At 31.0% G+C, this 20,434-nt stretch overlaps 1 protein-coding gene and 1 long non-coding RNA gene across 3 annotated transcripts; both read left to right on the top strand.

Moving 5' to 3' along the window:
* The first annotated feature begins 3,401 nt into the window (after positions 1-3,401).
* On the top strand, positions 3,402-5,827 carry LOC146910820 (uncharacterized). Of its 2 annotated transcripts, XR_015019331.1 has the most exons (9): positions 3,402-3,540; positions 3,632-3,700; positions 4,196-4,357; positions 4,451-4,538; positions 4,619-4,717; positions 4,801-4,861; positions 4,945-5,043; positions 5,141-5,237; positions 5,564-5,827. It is a non-coding gene; the product is annotated as an uncharacterized LOC146910820 (long non-coding RNA). The 2 variants fall into 2 exon arrangements; XR_015019332.1 differs by lacking the exons at positions 3,402-3,540; positions 3,632-3,700; positions 4,196-4,357; positions 4,801-4,861 and having other exon boundaries at positions 4,400-4,538; positions 5,564-5,785.
* A 1,653-nt stretch (positions 5,828-7,480) lies between these two features.
* Positions 7,481-8,617, top strand: LOC146910821 (transcription repressor OFP13-like). The gene has a single exon (XM_085726714.1). It carries the CDS (start codon positions 7,642-7,644, stop codon positions 8,500-8,502), a length of 861 nt encoding a protein of 286 aa, XP_085582840.1. The 5' UTR covers positions 7,481-7,641; the 3' UTR covers positions 8,503-8,617.
* The last annotated feature ends 11,817 nt before the right edge of the window (positions 8,618-20,434 follow it).

Genomic DNA, 20,434 nt, shown 5'->3' on the forward strand with positions numbered 1-20,434 from the left:
AGACCCTATTAAACCTGATTATAAGAGTTTGATTAAGAGTAAGATCTAAGTAGGACATGGCTTGATAATGTTGAGGCACGTTCAAATCATATCGTATGATAGTAAATGCAATATATCATGTACACTAAATTTCTCAAATTAGTCATCTGTTGTTGACTGATGCACTTGGTGTTACTCACATGAGACCTTAGTGCCTTTCTCTAATTCCTTTGTTTCTTTGTTGTTTCATTTCACAGACACTGGAATTTATCTTAATATGAGATGTTTCAGTACTTGAGAATATTGCTATATAAGAGAAGAATTTATCATTTGACTGTTTCACATGTGAAATGTGTTTGCTAGTGTTTTTTTTTTTTTTGTTACAATGTGTTTGATAGTGTAAATGAAATGAAAACATGTGATAATTAAAAAATGTAAAGGTATATCCATAGAAAGAATTTCAAACTTTAAATATGATCATTGGTTTGGATTTTGTTCAAAATTTTGTATTTTTTCTGTCAAATATGAACCAAATCAATTATATTCTATTTGATAAAAAAATTAACACTTAAAATAAATTTTATAATTTAAAATTTTAACACTTGAAATTAATTCGAAACACTTTTTAATCAACAATCTTTTATATAATAAAAAAACGTAAATCTCATTATTTTTTTAATGTGTATAGGGTTTGTTGTTTACGGGTTTAGAATCATGAACCTATTACCTGAACCATCATAAATTTAAACGATTGGACTCAAATTTGAACGAATTTAAATAAAATACAATTGTGTTAGTTTGAGTCATCATGTTGAACCTCCTCCTCGTCCCTAAAAAAAAATGTTGAACCTTCTCTAAGTTGTTGAGCCTGTCTCATAAACTGTTGTACACTCCTAATGTTGTCACATCATCATACATTCATACTTTATAATTGGGTTTTGCTAGAAGACACATTTTATGAAGGTGTCTTTTATTCTATGAGCATTTGCTAAAAGACACCAACTAATTTTTATGAAGGTGTCTTTTAGTAAAGTTATAACTAAAAAGTGGAAATCACACCTCAAGGTGTGGGTTGCTAAAAGATACCTTCATGGGTGGCTTCTAGTAAAATCCTTTATAATTATGTTTTAAAGATTAACAATAGAAAATTTAGAAACAGAGGACTTTCATAAGACGTAAGCGTACAACTAACTTACTTACAATGACAATTTACACTTAATAAATTTTTAAATAAAATCCCATTATAATATATAAATATTATGTATATAGCAGACCAGATAATGATAATTTTAAAGCTGAATACAACTCATTTTTAATGTTTCTTATATATGTGGTGAACTGATCATTGAAAATTATTCAAAATTCTAACAATCATATAGTATTGCTCTTTGTAAGTTGAAGCTTATGGTAGATATAGATAGTCTTCCTTACAACTGAAATTGTGACTTATGGTCATAAGGATGCTTAGAATCCCAAAATTCTACTTAAAATGGCGACATCAGCCGCAGGCAAATTTTTTTAAGTATGATAATGGTCGTTAAAAAAAAAAAAAGTATGATAATGCGCATTACATGGTTTGATGCACACTTTTTAACATATTCCTTTTCATTGATTAAAATTTATACGAGTCTCATCAAATTTATATATGACCCATATGATTTGATGGAGTGTAACGAAAATCGGGGTCTAATTCATCCATACAAAACCGGCTTGTGAGGTGAGGATTGCCTCCTCTTTATAAACTCTTCTCAAGAGTCTTATCTATCCGATGTGAGACTTGGGTTTTTCACAATACACCCCCCTCACGCCCAACACTCTTTGGGCTTGGAGTGTGAATGGGTTTAGGCTGCCCTTGAATTCGACAAGCTCTGATACCATGTAACGAAAATCGGGGACTAACTCATCCATACAAAACCGGCTTGTGAGGTGAGGATTGCCTCCTCTTTATAAGCCCTTCTCAATAGTTTTATCTATCCGATGTGGGACTTTGGGTTTTTCCCAATATGGAGTCCATGTAAAATTTTAATCAATCAAAGATAGAGTGTATTAAAAAAATATGTTTTTTTTTGAAATAATGTATTAAAGTGTGTACTGTTAGCATTTTTCTTTTACGGAATTTTCAAATTGATCCACCGTTAATGACATTTGCCACATTTTATTATCAAATCACAAAATAAGACCAGGGTCGTTGCAAAAGGGATGGTACTAAATCCTTTCATTTTAGGTCCATCCACCAACTAAAAAAATAAAAAAATACCTCATATGCAGACAAAAAATGTCTCATATATTAACATTTGTTTTTGACCTCACTTACTATTGAAAATCACTAGTCCGACCCTAAACAAAACTTTAACCTTTCTCTATTTTCTTATGCATCATAAGTAGTATCTAGTTGCTAGAATGGAGTTGGATCACCAGATCATAAAAGGCAATACACAATCTCTTTGAAGAAAACCTACTTAATTTCAAGTTCACCGGTAAGGTATAAACAAGTACTTCTTCCCGCCCAAAACAGATTGATGGAGTATCGACCAACGTCTAGCTATAACGTTATTTGGTTTATGGTTTTGTATTAAATGTGGTTGTTGAGAGTATTCAATTTAGCCTGAAGACTGTAGTAAATAAACACTATACTGTACAATGAAAATCGCAGTTCAAGGATTCAACATAATTGAATAATTTTGTTGAATATAAGGTTATACATTTGAATGATATATAATAACTTCATGCAAATAAATGAAAGGTCACTACTAGAAAAACGCAAATTAGAGACGGATTTTAGGGAAGGACAAAATTCCCTCACTAATTGTGACGGATTTAGAGACGGATTCTTATGTTAACCACAAAAATTGAATTGCCAAATATTAGTGAGGGAATGGTTTAAACATCCCTCACAAAAAATCCCTCACAAAATATCCGTCACTAAATCCATCCCTAAACTGATTAGCTGAATATTTGTTACGGACTTTGACACGGAATTGGTCCTTCTCCAATGTTTCCCTCACTAAATCCATCACTAATGTCAACTAAATAGTTGGTGAGGAAATTAATCCCTCACAAACAATTTTCATAAATTAATTATTATCGATAATAATAATGAAAAACTGAATTATTCCCCCCAATTATTTCAGATTTTGGCTTTCGCTCCTCTCATACTAAAACATTCCCCCTCTTTTGTTTTCTCACAAACCCTAAAATAAATTTTTCCCCCAAAAATTTGCCTCTGAACGCAGAACCCACGCAAAGTTGAATTTTCCCCCAAATTCACTGAACCCACAAATTGAACCCTTCCTTCAAAATTGAATCCTTCCTTCTAAAAACTTCAAATCGAATCTCAAAGATGAAAATCGAATCCTTCCTTAGTAACATTCTTCTCTGAACCTCTCTCAAATCAACTCGTAAACCACAAATCTTTGCTGAATCTCACTCCTAAAATCGAATCTTCACTGAATCCTTCCTTCTCCCAATATCGTTTCTTCAAATCTTCGCTGAATCTCAAATCTTCAGTGAAACTCAGAATTTCCATCACTAAAATCTTTCCTTCTCATCGATGAACTCACAGTAACCTCTCTCTCTCAATCTAAGAATTTATATTTATTTATTAATTTTTTATATTTATTGTAATCTGATTTGGGTTTTGTGGGGGTTACAGTGAACTCACTCTCCTTTCTGAATCCAAAAGTGAATCAGTGAACTTGCTCACTCACTTTCTCTGAAACAGGTGAATCCAAACTCTTCCTTCTGTTTGTTATTAATTTTGATTTTGATTTTCAATTTTGGATTTTGACTGATTGTTGAAGACTGGATTATATAACTTTTGATTTTGTTGAAGATTGGTAGTATGAGACTTGTTTTAGATTATAGATTATTGTATAGGTCCTGCAATTTGGTTGTTTATAATGATATTTCATTGGATTTTTGTTTAAAAAAATGAAGAAAGTGTGTTTGAAAACCAATTGAAAGAGAAGAAACCATCTGATAATCTAATAAATTCTCAAACTAAAATTAGAGATAAATATTTCACATTCAATAGTCCATAGAGATAAATGAAAATATAAACAATGGTCAAACTTTATAGTCATGTAAACAGACATTCAACAATCTCTGTGTGTGTCTGTATTGTATACTTATAGTTATGTATATAGATATATAGATTTTTTTTGAGGAAATGATATACAGATATAAACAACTTAGCTTTGGTGGCTGAGTTTTGTAGGTGTGTGGCTGGTAGTTGTCTGTGCCTTGGCCTACGGTTTTTCTGGTGGGCAGCAGCATCTATTTTGGCAATCTGTCGCGGCTGTTGTCACTGTTGGATGTTTGTTTGTGGTTGTCAGCCTTGTGTTGTTGCTGCAGTCTGCTTGTTGGTGCTCAGTTATAGGTTTATTTCATTGTTTTTGTGCTGCGGCTGCTGTATGTTTAGTGTGTATCTATTCTGGTTTCTAAAATAATAATTGATGATTGCATGAAAAAGGGTTCTGAATATGTGAGGTAATTATGAATCTTGCGAAGCTTAGTTGGGGGTACCATTTTTTGCACATCCCAACTTGAACCTATCATCTGTAAGTCTATAACTCAGCATTGTCTCTCCTAGAGTCTTGTGTTCTTATCTGCATTTGAGCTCTTATTTTGATGTATTCAGGAAAAATGGAGCCCACTGCACTCTCTTGCCTTATCATTTCAGATTTTTAGTATGGACAAGCTTCTTGAAAGTGGTCATGATATTGATTTCCTGAATAAGGTGCGTTTTTTTATATTATATGTATGTCAATTTTTACATAATATTTGCCTAGCTGTAAATAAGATAATTTGATCGACATGAAGGTCTCACTGCACTTATAGCCATCTTTTTCCGAAAGGTGCAAGTCCTCATGTCAAGGATAAGGTGTGGATAAATTACTTATGTTCATATACTGTTGACTGCGTTCTGCAAGTGTGAGTATGTGTTTATATTTATTGATATGGCAGGATGGAGCTACTCCACTTCATTATGCAGTTCAAATTGGTGCAAAGCAAACTATGAAATTATTGATCAAATACAACGTTGGTGTCAATGTGGCAGATAATGTGAGCGTTTTTATAAACACAAGCATTTTCTAACTATAAATAAGTTCTTCAGTTTTACTTGTTGTATATTGGTTATTTACTATTAATAATCTCTCAGGAAGGTTGGACCCCATAGCACGTTGCCGTTCAAAGCCAGAATAGAGATATAGCAAAAATTGTTAGTCAATGGCGCATATAGGTTGATAAAAAATAAGGTATTTCTTTGTACATTCCACTACAGAGCTCAATAATTTATATGCAACATGGTGAACATGTATAATTAATTTATGATGATTTTTTTATTCTTGTGTTAGATCTCTTATTAGAAAGAAAAAAAACATTAGATGAGGGCCAGGCCCAATAGGGCGAATTAATTAGACAATCAAAATTGAATTAATATTGCAGTTAATCAGTTGGATAAATTGTAGTCGGTGCAGAACATTTTTTCACGTAGAGCTATCAGTAGTGGTTATTGTGGCAGAGAGGCTAAGATCAGTAATCCATTCTAACCAGTTTGAATGTGTGAATTCTGTTTTCTTAGGGAGCAAATGACTAAATTGGAAATGGTCTCTCAACGTCATCTACATCCACATCCATCTACTTGATATATAGATATATAATATGTATAATATATGGTTATTTTGATAGCTTGGTTGCTACTTGTAGTACCATTAAAAATGTTGGAAGTGTTTCTTATGAAACTTATTTTGAGAGGTTCCTTATGACTCTATGTATTTTGAGAGTGCTGAACAATTGTTGTAAACGGTGATGAATGTATGTGATGGGTATGAAGACAATTTATCAAGTGTTTTTAATTGTATTTCTTATGCTTTAATATAGTAAATGCATTTGCATTATTAATATAATTAATTAATGAAATCTGGTAGGAAATTGAATATTAAATCAATAATACAATTTTCTGTTTGAATTTCCTCACTAATTAGTTATGGAATCAAATTTGTTTGTAGTTTGTGAGGGAATTCAGTTTCATTACAATTAGTGATGAAATATACCCTCACAATTTGAGAGGGAAAACCAATCCATCATTAATTAGTGACGGAAATATTGGTAATAAGTGTTGGAATGATCCCTCACAATTATAGAGGGAACAAGAATCCCTCACTAATTACTGACGGATTTGTCCTAGTTTTAGAACATTTATGGTTCATATTTTAGTGACGAATTTATATAATTAGTGAGGGATTTTATCCGTGTCAATTAGGGACGGAAACCAAAATCCCTCACTAATATTTAGCAAGGCCAATATTCTTAAGGGATTACCGGTCGTCACTAAATCCGTCACTAAATTCATTAGTGAGGGAATAATGGTAGTTTAGTGACGGATTGCTACCCTCTCTAAAATCGATTTTTCTAGTAGTGGGTGAACACCCTAGCAAGACTGATATCCTTTAATATTGAATTGCAAAAACACATAGTTACACATTGTTTCTATTTGCAGCCAATGATTTTGAATTGAAGGGTTCATATCAAACACTGTCAAAATCAACTATAAACAACCGCGTACGTCAGTTTTAGATCGGACAGTCAGGATATGTAACTGCGTAACGCAGTTACCTCACTAAATTCAATTATGGGGTTTGATATCCTTTAATGTTAAATAAATGTAAAATATTTATATGGATAAAAATATAGGTCATGCTAACATTTTATCCATACCAATAGTATCTATTTATTAAAAAACATTATTATCAAAAGTTTGAAACATAAATCGGCACAATTTCAAATACATAATTTTCATCTTTGGTATTTTAATATGTGTCCTTATATTTTCTACCAAAAAAAAATATGTGTCCTTATTTCTTAAAAATAAACATGTGCTTAAGGGTACATGTTAGCATTTCTTTCAATATCATTATCATCAACATTTTTTTTTGGTACAAATTATCATCAACACTTTATTCTCTTAAAAAAAATTATCATCAACATTTTTTATTATTGAAAGATTATATGATGACATGTCTGCTTATATTTATCTCCTTAATTCAGTTCACACACATATGTAATATGTCATTTAGGGTTTTAACAGTTTTTTTTCTCCAGAGAAAGAGACACTCATAATCTAAAATTTGACTAGAAAATAAGTAAGTCGAACTAATAATTATTTCATTCAAAATTTTAATTTAGCGTTCTTTAGAATTATTTACATAGAACTCCTTAATACTACTTGAGTCCAATCACTTCGTTATTTATAAACTTAAAAAGTATAATAAAAATGTTTCATATTCAACAAATTAATAAAAATATGTTATTTTACAGGATAAATAGAAATGTTTTTTTAGGCAAAAAATTTATGTTAAAAATTGTAATATTTGTAGTATTGTCCATGCATTTACTTCTAAAGCCTGTAAAAATTAAATAAGAAACTACTGTAAGGTGACCCCAGCAAGTAATGTACAGCTCTCTAAATTGTCCCACCACATCTTTAAAATCTTCCCCCTACAAGCAGATAACCACATCTGACTTGCCATTAATGCCCCCAATCTAACTTCAATACTCATTTCTTCTCAACCTTCAAATTTCATTTGAAACTAAATTTATTCATTTCCCATCCCTTCTTTAATTTCTTCCCCCTAAGAAGAAAAAAAAAAAACTATAGAGATGGGGAAGAAAAAAACATTGAACATCTCTTCTCTTCTCAAAAACACAGAACTCAAATATTCATCTTCTTCATCATGGCCATGGCCATATTGTCACCAACCAAAAACACTCTCTTTTAGAGCTGATAACATCAACAAAGATGACACTTTCAAAACCATTAACTCAGTTTACTTGGAAGCTTCTGAATCTTTCTCCACTGTTTCTCCAAACTGTGATTCTAGCTTTTCAAAAGCTTCTAATGATCAAGAATCCAAACAAGTTGATTCCATCGAAACTGTGATTCGAGGATTATCTTCTGATCGGTTTTTCTTCGAGCCAGATGAGACCAACTCCATCTTAGAGGTTAATAATAAAGCTGCTGCAATAGGAGGTGGTGAAACTCAAAGCTTGCCGTTCAAAGACAGTGTAGTTTTATCTATGGAATCTCGAGATCCTTATATCGATTTTCGAAAGTCTATGGAGGAAATAGTAGAAGCTCATGATGTTAAAGATTGGGAAGGTCTTCAAGAGCTTTTGAGTTGGTATTTGAAGGTCAATGAGAAAATCAATCATGGCTATATTGTTGGTGCTTTTGTTGATTTATTGGTTGGTCTTGCATTTGCTTCAACTTCGTCGTCATTTTCTACTTCATCTTCTTCGTCTTCTCGTTCTCCTTCTTCTCCTTTATCGTTTTATAGTTCTTCTTTGTCTTCCTCTTATAGCACTCGTTGTGTTTCTTGTTCGGAAATTCGCGAGGATGAGGTTGATACTCCTAGTTCTTCTTTGTTGTTAGAACAAGTTAGGGAGGAGATTGATTGCGAAGATGAAGTTGAAGCTTCAGAAACTCAAGCTTCAACTTCATCTTCGTCTTCAAGTACTTAATTTAAGGTTGAGGGGAATGATTTTAATTATGTATACCAAATGGTCCTGGTAGTGTATTATAAAGTAACATTTTTTGTTTCATGATTTTTCATGTTAATTTCACTCTTTTATTTTAGTCTTTGGTTATTTGCACGTCGAGATTCTTTGCATTCATATAGTAGAATGATATTTTGAATAATAAAATCAGAAGTATAATCTGCATTTGTTTCAAGATCATCTGATCTTGACTGAATGATCATCGATGTCTTGACTCTTGACTATTGACTATGTGAGTGCGAATCCTCTTTTAGATAATGTCTATTTGAGTTTGTGTTAGTGGTCACACGTGTGGTTGAAAATGCAACCGTGCGAGGGTATATTTGATTTGAGTATTTGAGATGGTCACTTTCTATTTCCTTTTGATACTGAATGTGAAGAAATAGTTGTGGAAATTTCTAATTTTGTCTCGATTAATTATGCCATGCGTACCATTTATGTATGGTCATTATCTTTTGTAAATCTATATACTTTTTTATGTAGCTATATGACAGCAAATCCTCTATTGCTTTCACTGAGATAGACAGTGTATCCTCTTTTCTCATTTTGAACATTATTTTTCTATCCGAACATGACTTTATTTATAGAAATTAATAAATGTACGATATTATTGTATTATGAATATGGTAGATTGTTAGGTTAGTGTTTTGCTTCAACGGCATTCAATAATTTATGACATACACACTTCCATGCGGGTAACCTGTAACTTGTTGTCCTACCAATGATTAAATATGGCAAAGGTTTTGTTAAGTGGGGAGACAAAAAAAACAGAAGTTTTACAAAAAATAGCTGATTTTTAATTAATTTTGTTTATTTTTTATTTCTTTTGAATTTTTTATTCAAACTTCTTGTACAACCACAACCAAAGCCTTCATTTTCTATTCTTGATCAGTTTCAAACACTTATTAAAGAATTAAAAAAATAAGAGTTTTTATTGGAATTATATAATATTTGTTAGTAAAGAAAGGGAAGTCGTAAAACAATGAACACATGATGATGTTTGGTTACAAAATTCGTTCAATTATGCATACTTCGCTGACTACAAAGCAAATGTAGTTTCCTATAAGTATTACTTTGGTTGAATGGAATAGTGACAATTTACAAATCTTATATAAATACTACGGTTCATAATACAACAACACTGATCTGAACTGTACTGAGGGGGTGCACACTCACTCCGTAAACAAACAGTTAGGCCAAACAACAAAGGCAGAGGTGAAGTTTACTCCATTCGCCACACTCACTTTCCCATGCCTACTTGCACTACTTATGATTATTCTCAACTCCTTCTTAACACTTAGAAACATGTAGCAACTTGAATTTGTCACAAATTTGCATTATATGAAGTATATATAAACGTTTTCATGTAACATTTGTCCAAATGCATGTAACTCTCGGATCTTGTAAAACCTCACATCAATATGCTTGGTCTAGATGAGATACACATGATTAATTATTTGCGAAATAAGTGACACTCTGAATATTACAATTCATTTGGATCCAACCTTACCCTACTCGCTATCTTCCCTCGCCCTCTACCCATTTGACACTACCTATAACTCATACTCAACGAGAAGTATTCCATGTATTAAATAGTAATTTTTGAAATAAATTCTTACACTTTGTAACTACATTTACATTTTTTGTGGGATGGTAAAAAAAATATATGAAAACATTTGCTATGTTGGAACACGACTCGAGTTCATAACAACCCTCTTTACCACACTTTGTGTGTGTAGTTTTATCGCCTCATTATTTTAAACAACAAAAAAATTACGTAGGAAATACCCACATATCAGCAAAAAAACAGTGATTGTGTGCAACTCAAACTTACGTACGTAGTTACCCCACAAGTGGGACATCTACCATTGGAAAATATGAGGATGATCAGAGCCGTTAGTTTTGAATTATGTAGTCATTATCAAATGATGGGTACAAATCCAGCGCAGAATTTTGGAATGGTCCTGCTTAACTCACGTCCTCTGCACCTGCAACTGCAACTGCAACAACATTATCATGCAAGGTCTAATTGGGCCAGAGAAAGAAACTCAGAATCTATATAAGCCTTTATCTATATATATCACACCACTTGTGTTGAAAAACATTGTCTCTACTCTATATGTCTCTAGTCTATCTATATTATGTCTCAATTTAATTTGAAATGGAATTCATGTTTTCGAATCTAATATTTAGCTGCCTTCACTGCAAGATTTAGGAATCATACAAAAAATCTGCCATTCAATTCAGCTTTGCAAATGACAAATTTAATTATTCAGACCAGCAGAAAAACATGGTGTCAATCTGCTTTTTTTTACTGTATGAAATCTGTTTTAATTTAAAATTTTATTTAGTTGTATAACATATCTAAATTTCAGTTTTTATATATTTTTTATTTCCATATTATTGGTACTAATTTTCTACCAAGTTTAACAATAATTAATCTCTAACAAGGAAGCCAGATAGAAATTGAACTGTAAACTATTTGTAGAAGGGCTCAAAATCCCTTACTATTTAGACCAATTTATTGTTGGTTTAGTTTTTATATTCTTTTTGTATGTTTTTATTTTTTATTTTATTTTTTGAAAAAAAAGTTGTATTCTAAAAGCCAAATTTGTATTTAAAACAAAATAGATTCAATTCCTTTATACTCATGGTATATAGATTCAATTCTCACAATAATTTAATAATAATCTCACAGAATAATTTCATATCATTATCCTGAATTATCCACCTAATAGTGCTAAAGAACTGAAATCATTGTCACTCATTTTCAAGAATACTAGTGGTTGATGTAAAAAACAAGAGAGGCGACATGTTATTGAGAGGATGAAAGGAACACACTCTTTAAATTTGCTGTCCCTCATGATTTTATTAATAACAATGAAATATCTTTACTAAATCCAGCACCTACAAAAGTCCCTCTCTATCCTCCCTCGAAATAGTAAAATGAAAATACTTGTAAAACCAAGTGCATTATTGGTCTTCAAAATATACTAGTTTTGTCATTTGTGTGAGTTTGTGCTCAATGTTTTGTACCTTGCAAGTGAATCTAAACTATACCTCTAACTTATCTTAAGACAGAGCTAGCTATTCAAATTCAAAAACAAAATCACTGCCACATGCAGTTTCAATTAGTTTAACTTTACCATATGTTGCTATTTTTCAACGCCACGTCAAAATGCGTTTAATTTAGACGAGTGTTAGCAACACATTCTTTCAACACAGCTTCTCAAATTGATTGAAATTTAAATGGACCCGGCTAAATCATATATACCCGCATAAATTTAGTAGGATTCATTTAAAATCCAACCAATTAGAGAGTATGTTGCTAGCATAATTCTTTAATATATGCATTGACCAATATATATTTTAACATGCATGTGTTCCTTTTCTTTTTACAAAATAGAAGGCCGTTACTAGTTACAATCAATTAAAATGCATGCAGTATAAACAAATGGTTGAGATGTGAAATTGGGATCACCGAACTTAAACAAATTAAGAAAACCAAACCAAACTTAGAGATAAGTGTAAGAAATAAAGAACTAATAGGTTGCTAACTCCAAACTCTAGTGTCCCCTTATGCCTATCTCAACTTGCTTTGTTTTGGCTTAAAACATAGATTCCTAGCCTATGATTTATGTCAAGCACCGATCGAAGTTTCTAAACCTGGATTCTATAAATCTTGTTTTGTACTAGATTATATTTGAAAAGTTTTATAAAAATAAGCTTTTATTCAAAATATTGGTAGGATTGGTTTTGTTCGGATGAATATGAGAGTAATCACGGACTAATGATAAAAAAAATCATAGAGATCAAGATAACACATCTCTAACAAAATTCATGAGAAACATTAGATATATGAATCACGTTGACAAAACACAACTAGAAGAGAAGAAAAAAAAAAGACAAACTATCAACAATCTCTCAACAAAATATTTACAGACCCTCTCAAAGTTACTGCATACCTTCACCAAACCAAACTTCGAGAAAAGTGTAAGTAATAAATTACTAATAGGTTGCTAACTCCAAATTCTAGTGTCCCCTTATGCCTATCTCAACTTGCTTTGTTTTGACTTAAAACATTAGATTCCTAGCCTATGATTTATGCAAGCACCGATCGAAGTTTCTAAACCTGGATTCTATAAAATAAATATAAAAAATCCATTTTACAAATACTCCCCAAGTAAACCTAAAATTTTACGCATAGTAGCTTCTAAATATCCAGGAAGGCAAGCACAAATTTAATACTATTTGTTGATATCTTGTTTTGTAGATTAAATTTGAAAAGTTTTATAAAAAATAAACTTATATTCAAAATGTTGGTAGGGTTGGTTCAGTTCGAATGAACATTAAGAATAATAACGGATTAATGATAAAAAAAATCAAGATATCACATCTTCGACTAAATTTATAAGACATTGTAGATATACGAGTCACGTCTACAAAAGACAATTAGAAGAAGAAAAAAAAGACAACTATCCACAATCTCTCTACAAAATGTTTGTAGACCCTCTCAAACTTACTGCATACCTTCACAAAATATTTGTAAACCCTCTCAAAATTACAGCACAAACCCTTAATACACATCAAAAGACCAAACCTGTTATAGTGAAGAAAACTCAAAGTGCCTCGAAATATTGATACAACACAACTAAACCTAAGACAATCCGAAGAAGTTCAAAAAAATTCTTCAAACGTTAGGATGACACATAAAAACCAAAGAATACCGTATTTGATGCCAAATATCATTTCTCAATTTATTATTATAAATAAAATAACTGAATGCCTATATTAAGGGAAGAAGAAAGTAATACTGCTATTTAAATTGCTGGTTCAACCACAAAATCATGAAAATTGTTAGATCGAACACTACACTATAATCGGAATTTCGACCCCGACATTTTTATTTTTATGTGTGAGTTTATAATGCTTTCTCATTTCGTTTATTTACCCAAAAAAATAAATTTGATTCAATTATTTTTTTTAGTCAAGTAATCTAGCTATTAGAAATTCACATTTAAAATGAAAAAAAATAAAGTGTTGAGGTTTAAACTCCACCTCTACCTATGTTGCAATATCCCTTTACCAAATAGTACTCCACTAAACTCATGATTTTTTCCTCTTGAAGACAAATAAACACACAGCAGGTTTTACTTGAGTAATTAAGAGCTTGGGGGAAACCAATCCGGGATGCAAACTTTAATGTTGAGTACTCCATCCATGCCATAAACAATGTTATTTAGTGAGGTAATGACCTTACAATGACACCCTCATTTTCCGAGAAATTTAATATTGAAATAATTTCCTCTATAAATTGTGTTTCTCATCTCATTGCTTTCTGTAGTTTTGCATTAAATGCACGTCTGAGCACAATTCACTATCCCAGGTTGGCCCTTTTGCGTTTTTGGAAAATGCACAACAACACACCTTCTTTTATTGCGTTACTGGGTGATTTCAAACATGCATCAACGCAAAAAAATAAAGTGTTAATTAAGTAAATGATCCCTATAAATATTTAGAATTTTATTTTTAGTCTTTATAAAATAAAATCGTACTTTTTAGTCTCTATAAAATTTTCCGTCAACATTTTTAGTCCCTATATCCATCAGCATTTTAGTCCCTGTCAAAAATTTTCATCAGCATTTTAGTCCCTGTCAAAAATTTTCATCAGCATTTATTTTGTAGAGACTAAAAACAAAACTGTTAATATTTATAGGGATTAAAAACTTAATTAACGCACGAGTACTAGTAAGAGAGAAAAATGTCAAATCTTTTTTAGATTAAGAAATGTCAAACTAAACATTACCACTCTTTAATCTTGTAAAATAAATTACCACTCTTTTAAATTGTGATTTGTTTGGCCAAAATAATTAAGAAGTGATATATCGGGTAACGATCAGATAAAGGCAACAGTAATGTGTGATGCTTCAGTACATCGACGGTGTAGCTTCCACAGTAGATCGAAAGTTGTCTGCAAGCACGTTAGCACTCCAACACCAGTCGGTATGAAAAATGAGGTTGAATATATATATGTGTGAGTCTATGTGAGAATATGAATTGTACCTTCAAGGTGACGCTGAGTCACCTTTATATAGGAGAAAGAGGCGCTAATGGCTTCTGTGAAATGAGGCACCTTATCATGGAACCTTCGGAGGCAGTGTGTAAGGGAGAGAAGTGGGTGTGTTCCAATACGGTGATCCACACCAAAACTAGTGTGTTCCCTCAGAGTGGTACGTCTTGTACCGATGGGTTGGATCCACGTGGCTTCACGGTATTAGGCATTCTAATTGGTTCAAAACAAGAAGTGTTTACGTAAAGTGAAAGTAAATTCAGAAGAGTGATTGTTTTAACATTCTATGTGTGGTTTTGATGATTTGAAATTTTGCATTTATCTTAATTTCAAAAAAAAAAAAAAATGAAATGTTCGCTCTAAAGAAATTTTGTCTGCACGAACTTGTGCAAATTCTATTGTGCACCACCACATATTTGGTTTAGAGACAGTCTGATAATATGTCGGAGGTGGATCTAAGCCTAAGTTTTTGGTGTGACTAAAATAATAGTCATAAAAAGTAGTCAAATAAAATAAAAAAATTATGTACTATTTAATTTAAAATAAATAATTTTAGTAGTTTTTTTTGGCTAATTTTATTAATCCAAATCCATTTGTAACTTTAACAAATATTAAAATAGAACAAAATGAGTCACCAACTTGTAACATTCATATTATAGACATCATTCGCATGTAAATAGTTTTAATTTGGGAAAAATTTGGTGTGGTTATAGCCACACCAAGCTATATAATGCATTTGCCCCTGTTATATGCATTCATCTTACTCATCCGATCAAGATCAAACGGTTAAGATTTTAAAAACTTTTTGATTTTTTAAAATATAACAAATTGAACTTTAAATTTGAATCATCTAATATTGATCGGACAATCGAGATGTGTGATTGCGTGTGTCACATTAATTATTATGACTATACACAATCCATATTGTACCACCACTATATATATATTTCACTATGTTTTGTGATAGATTATATACACTGTAATTTTTTTCTCCCTCATTCTCCCTCCCTAAAATCTAGTTAGGGCTTTTATATTGTTTTCCATAATGGAGGGGCTTGGGAGTCAGACGATAGAGCTGCCACAATAAGTTTTCAAAATGGACAGTTCACACAAAATATAAGGTTGTGGCTTGTGGGTATAATTGTTGCGATACAATACAATGTAAAATCTTCTGACATTTCATTGAACAGAAAGAAGCCAAACAAATCGTCTGTTTGGTAAGGCCACCAAAAGAGCTTATAGCTTATAAGCTCATTTGACAAAAAAAGCTCTGTTTGGTAACTTTTTTTACAATGAGCTTATAGCTTATTTCACGAATTTCAAAGAGCTTATAAGCTATTTTTCAGAAGCTACTCCAAGTAGCGTTTGAGCTTATAGCTTATAGCTTTTTGTTTTTTCTTCCATTATTACCCTTGTTATTTTAATTAATATCCATATTTACCCTTTATACTCTATTGTAATTTAAAATAAATTGTGTATGTTATAAATGCAGTCATTTACTTTTTTGACATTTTGAATGCACTCATAATGATTCAAAATAAATATAATAATTCAATAATTATCCCTTTTTTTCGATAAACATGCATTATAAAAAAAAAATGGACTCCATCGTTTTTTATACGTATAATCGTCCACCTCTAAAAAAATAATGTACAATCCTTTAAAAAAGCGTATAGTCGTAGAAAGTTTTTATTATTCAAGGACATCTTCTTTAAAGAAGTATAGATAGTACATATGTAGTTTTTTTGGAAACAAATACCTATATAATTTTGGTATATAATAATACATATAGATTGTTAATCTTTAAAAAAAAATACATACAGATCGTTAAAAAAATACATATAGATGATAATACATTTCATTTTTTTAAAATTAAATAATACATTCCATTATTATGTTTAGTTTTTGTAAGTATAAACACTTAAATAAAATAAAAAATAGAGCATAAAATTTTAGCAAATAAAAATTAATTTCATTATATATAAAAAATATATTAAATTAATAATTTTTTTTTGAGAGGATATTAAATTAATAATTTTAAATTACTAAATTATTAATACTTATTATGAATTAAGAATGTCCTTTTATGTCATTTTACATTTATCAGTTAGTTGAACCGCTAATTTTACCAAACACTTCAATTAGCTTATCAGCTATAAGTCATCAGTCATCAGCTATAAGCTATCAGCTATCAGTCATCAGCTAAGTTACCTCCACACATGAGTCACCGTATGTGAGAGTATTTACGAAAATACTTTAAAAACGGAGGGGTTTGAAGAGAAAAATAGGGTAGCAAATCCTCAAAAAAGAAAAAACTTGTAAGATCAATTCCTATATGTAACGGTTCGGTTTGGATTGGTTTTCAGTCAAAAAAATGTCCGAACCGATATAACCTTCATCGGTTTGTAATGGTTCGGTTTTCACTGTTTTTCAAAAAAGAGACCAAACCAAACTAATCGGTTTGGTTTGGTTTGGATTGGTTCGGTTGATCGGTTTGTTTAAAAATACAATTAAAAAAATTCATATTCTCACAAAATATTTGTTAGAACTTTGTATAATTGTATTTCATTGTTTTTCTCTATTTTTCTAACAACTTTTTATAACTAACCTTACTCAATATTTCATACATATGATCCAAGATTCATCCATCCATCATTCTTCAATTAAAGGGGCTGACTGATGACATGAGATAAAGATGAGAGAAAATGAATGGATTAAAAACTATTTTATGTTGGACTTTAATTTTGGGCCTAACCATAAGTTTATGTGAGGTAGGATAATATTAGTAAAATAAGAAGTGTGGTTATCATCGGATTGGTTCATCGGTTTCACGGATCTCGAAATGAAAAACCATGAACTAAACCAAACTAGATCAGTTTCGATTGGTTCGGATCGGTTTCAAACCAAACCAAACAAGGTCGGATATTTTTTCAGTTTGGTTCGGTTTGGACTTTCGGTTTCGTTGGTTTTGACCGAATCACTTACACCCCTACCTATATAAAACTTTTAAGGGTGTTTTTGGTCGAAAAAAAAAACTTTTAAAGTTTTGTTTTTTTTCAAGGAAAATAACTTTTAAGGTTATTTGTCTTTAATTTCTAAAGTACATCATTTTTAAAGCACATAAAAAAACTTTTAAAGTACCTTCAGTTGGGCCTATAATGCAGCCCAAATTTTTTAAGTAGAGGTGGTAGAGTTTATCGGTAGTAATGTGAAAGATTTAGTACCTTGAGTTGGTTTAAGTGATGAAAATTTAATAAAATAATAAATTTTAATAACCTAAATGTGTACCTAAAAACTGAATTCTGAGTTGATTTTTTATTTTCCTTAAAAAAAAGAGTTGATTTTTTATTTATATATTTTATTTAATCTCATAAATATTTTTTATTTTATTTTCTACACAGAAAAAAAAAAAGAAACAATAATTTCATTTGTCACTACTCCTAAAAAAAATTATTTGTCACATTTTGGTTAACAAAAAGTTTATGGTTAGGTCCTGCAGCTCATCAAGGTTTTTTTTTTTTGAGAGAACAATAATGTTAAAGGTTAACATCATGTTTCAAAAAGCATTTATAAAAGTACTTACGAATCATCAAAGTCAAAAATATCATCACCGCAAGAGTTAAATCTACATCTTTGCATGATATTGATTCAAATCCTTATGAACTGAATCAATTTTTATTGACATTGTATTATTCATTATATCAAACAACAAGACAACCATTTTACGTTTTTCTTTTTCTTTTTATATATCTCAGTTTATTTTCTATCAAACTAAACAGAACAATAATGTTAAAGTTAATACCGTATCACAAGTTCACGTAAAAGCATCTCTATTTTTTGATAAAATAACTATACTCAAAATATGCAAAGACTAGCGACTCATGATGATGAAGGTCCCGTCTCACTTTAATTAAAGTTGTATGTATTAACTATAGTCTTCAATGCTTTGCTTCCATAAAATCAATTGTCATCTTACTTCAATGTTTGCAGAACCTGACGACAACTATGCCAAATGATGATATTTCTTTTCCCTCATTCAATTAATTGCCATTATTTCAAAAATCCAACAGCAGGAGGATCCGAAATGGAAAATCTAGTTCTAAGTTGCAACTAGCTAGAAATTTTCATTTGTGTAGCCGAAGTTGAAGTGTAAATGTCTAATTACTATTTGGATTTTTGAGAAAGAAGCAATGGTTAAATCAAATTAATGACATAGGGTCTTGTTAACTTGTGTCTCAAGGACATGCGTTAATGATTTCAAAAGAAGCAATTTTGTATTGATATAAACGTTCTTTTGACTTTTGAAACATTATGTGCACGACTTTAAGACTTGTTACTGCATTAAGTTCTTTAACATATGTCCTAAAATATGTGCCTTTAAAACACATTTTAACATTCCCCGATGATATAAACCCAAGTGGCGTGTGCGAAAAAATTAATATGCGAAAAAATAGTGTCCAAACAGATTTGAACATAGGATTGTGAGGCAAACCAATGGTAGGTTTAACCATTGAGTCACGCAATGACTGTTTGTTTGATATTGCATTCAGTTTGTTGGTAATATGAAAGCTTATGAATAGAAGTGTTTCTCTGGTAAGAAGAGTGATGCTCTTCTTTGGTTGGAACTGGAAACACACCATATATTTCAATCCTTCTAATGATCATGAATCTAATTAAAAAAACACATTAAAAGATCTATGTGGATTGTTTATTGTTATTAAAAATTACTCAGCTAATCTAATATCATTGTTAATTAACAAAGAAAATTGAAGTCTTTGCTGTCATGATTTAAATGCTCCCTGACCTTTATCATCTATTACACACTCTACCCCCTTGTGTAGTTTAAATACACAATTAAAGCTTCCTGCAGATATATTATCAATGCTTAAGTTAATATACGAAGTTGAATTGGACGCATGCACTGTCACAGTAGTAATGAGAAGTGAAAACTGATACTACTGGGACACATACTTTAATTGAAGCAATCTTACAAAAAACAGTAAATGTAGGTTGTTAAGTTGGTAAAGATTAAGCTCAAATCTTACAAAGAACCTGAAGATTAATATAAAAGAATCTATATAAGTACTGTCAAAGTCTTAGATTTTTCTTGATCCTTATGATCCCTCAAGACTTACGTCATCTAAATTTGTGTTCATAAAAAGTTTAACTGCAACTTTAATCTCCTATTATCTCTCGATCACGGAATTAGTCCCTCCTTTTTAAAATCTATCTTCTATGATTGGTTGCTCAGAAGTTTTAACCAAATGTGGTGATTTGTTGAGTTTTTATTGACTTCATATCAAACCGGCTGATTATGTTTCATGCCACATCAACACAAAAACTTTCTACTTCACCATTTTGGGTTTTAAAATATTAGGAGATAAAAAAACTAGTAAAAAGAGAAGAATTCCATAAACAAGTGAAAATATGAGATATAGAATTAAGGGTTAAATAAGTAAATAGTCCCTCTAAATATACCAACATTTGATTTTAGTCCCCCTAAAATATTCTTGAGACTTTTGGTCCCTCTAAAATTTTTCATTTATGAAATTAGTCTCTGCTCTACATTGAGTATTACACTAGGGCATGGATTAATTTCATAAATGAAAATTTTTAGAGGGATCAAAAGCCTCAAGAATATTTTAGGGGGATTAAAGTGTCTTTTTTAATTAAAAACTTTCTCTTTATGGTTTTCTTAACTAGTGCCCCGAGGGCACTGGTTAACATGACCCTTTACTTATTTAACCCTAGAATTAAATCACACATAGATTGAGAGAGAAATGCAAGTGGCAAGTGGCAAGTATTATGCCAACTTGGCAAGTAAGT

The sequence above is a fragment of the Medicago sativa genome, chromosome 7 (genome assembly GCF_051527215.1).
Source record: "Medicago sativa cultivar Bolivia chromosome 7, Bolivia_mono, whole genome shotgun sequence".
Lineage (NCBI taxonomy): Eukaryota > Viridiplantae > Streptophyta > Magnoliopsida > Fabales > Fabaceae > Medicago > Medicago sativa.

Excerpts from the sequence above, each read along its gene's own strand:
- LOC146910821 (XM_085726714.1), top strand. The coding sequence starts at position 7,642 with ATGGGGAAGAAAAAAACATTGAACATCTCTTCTCTTCTCAAAAACACA.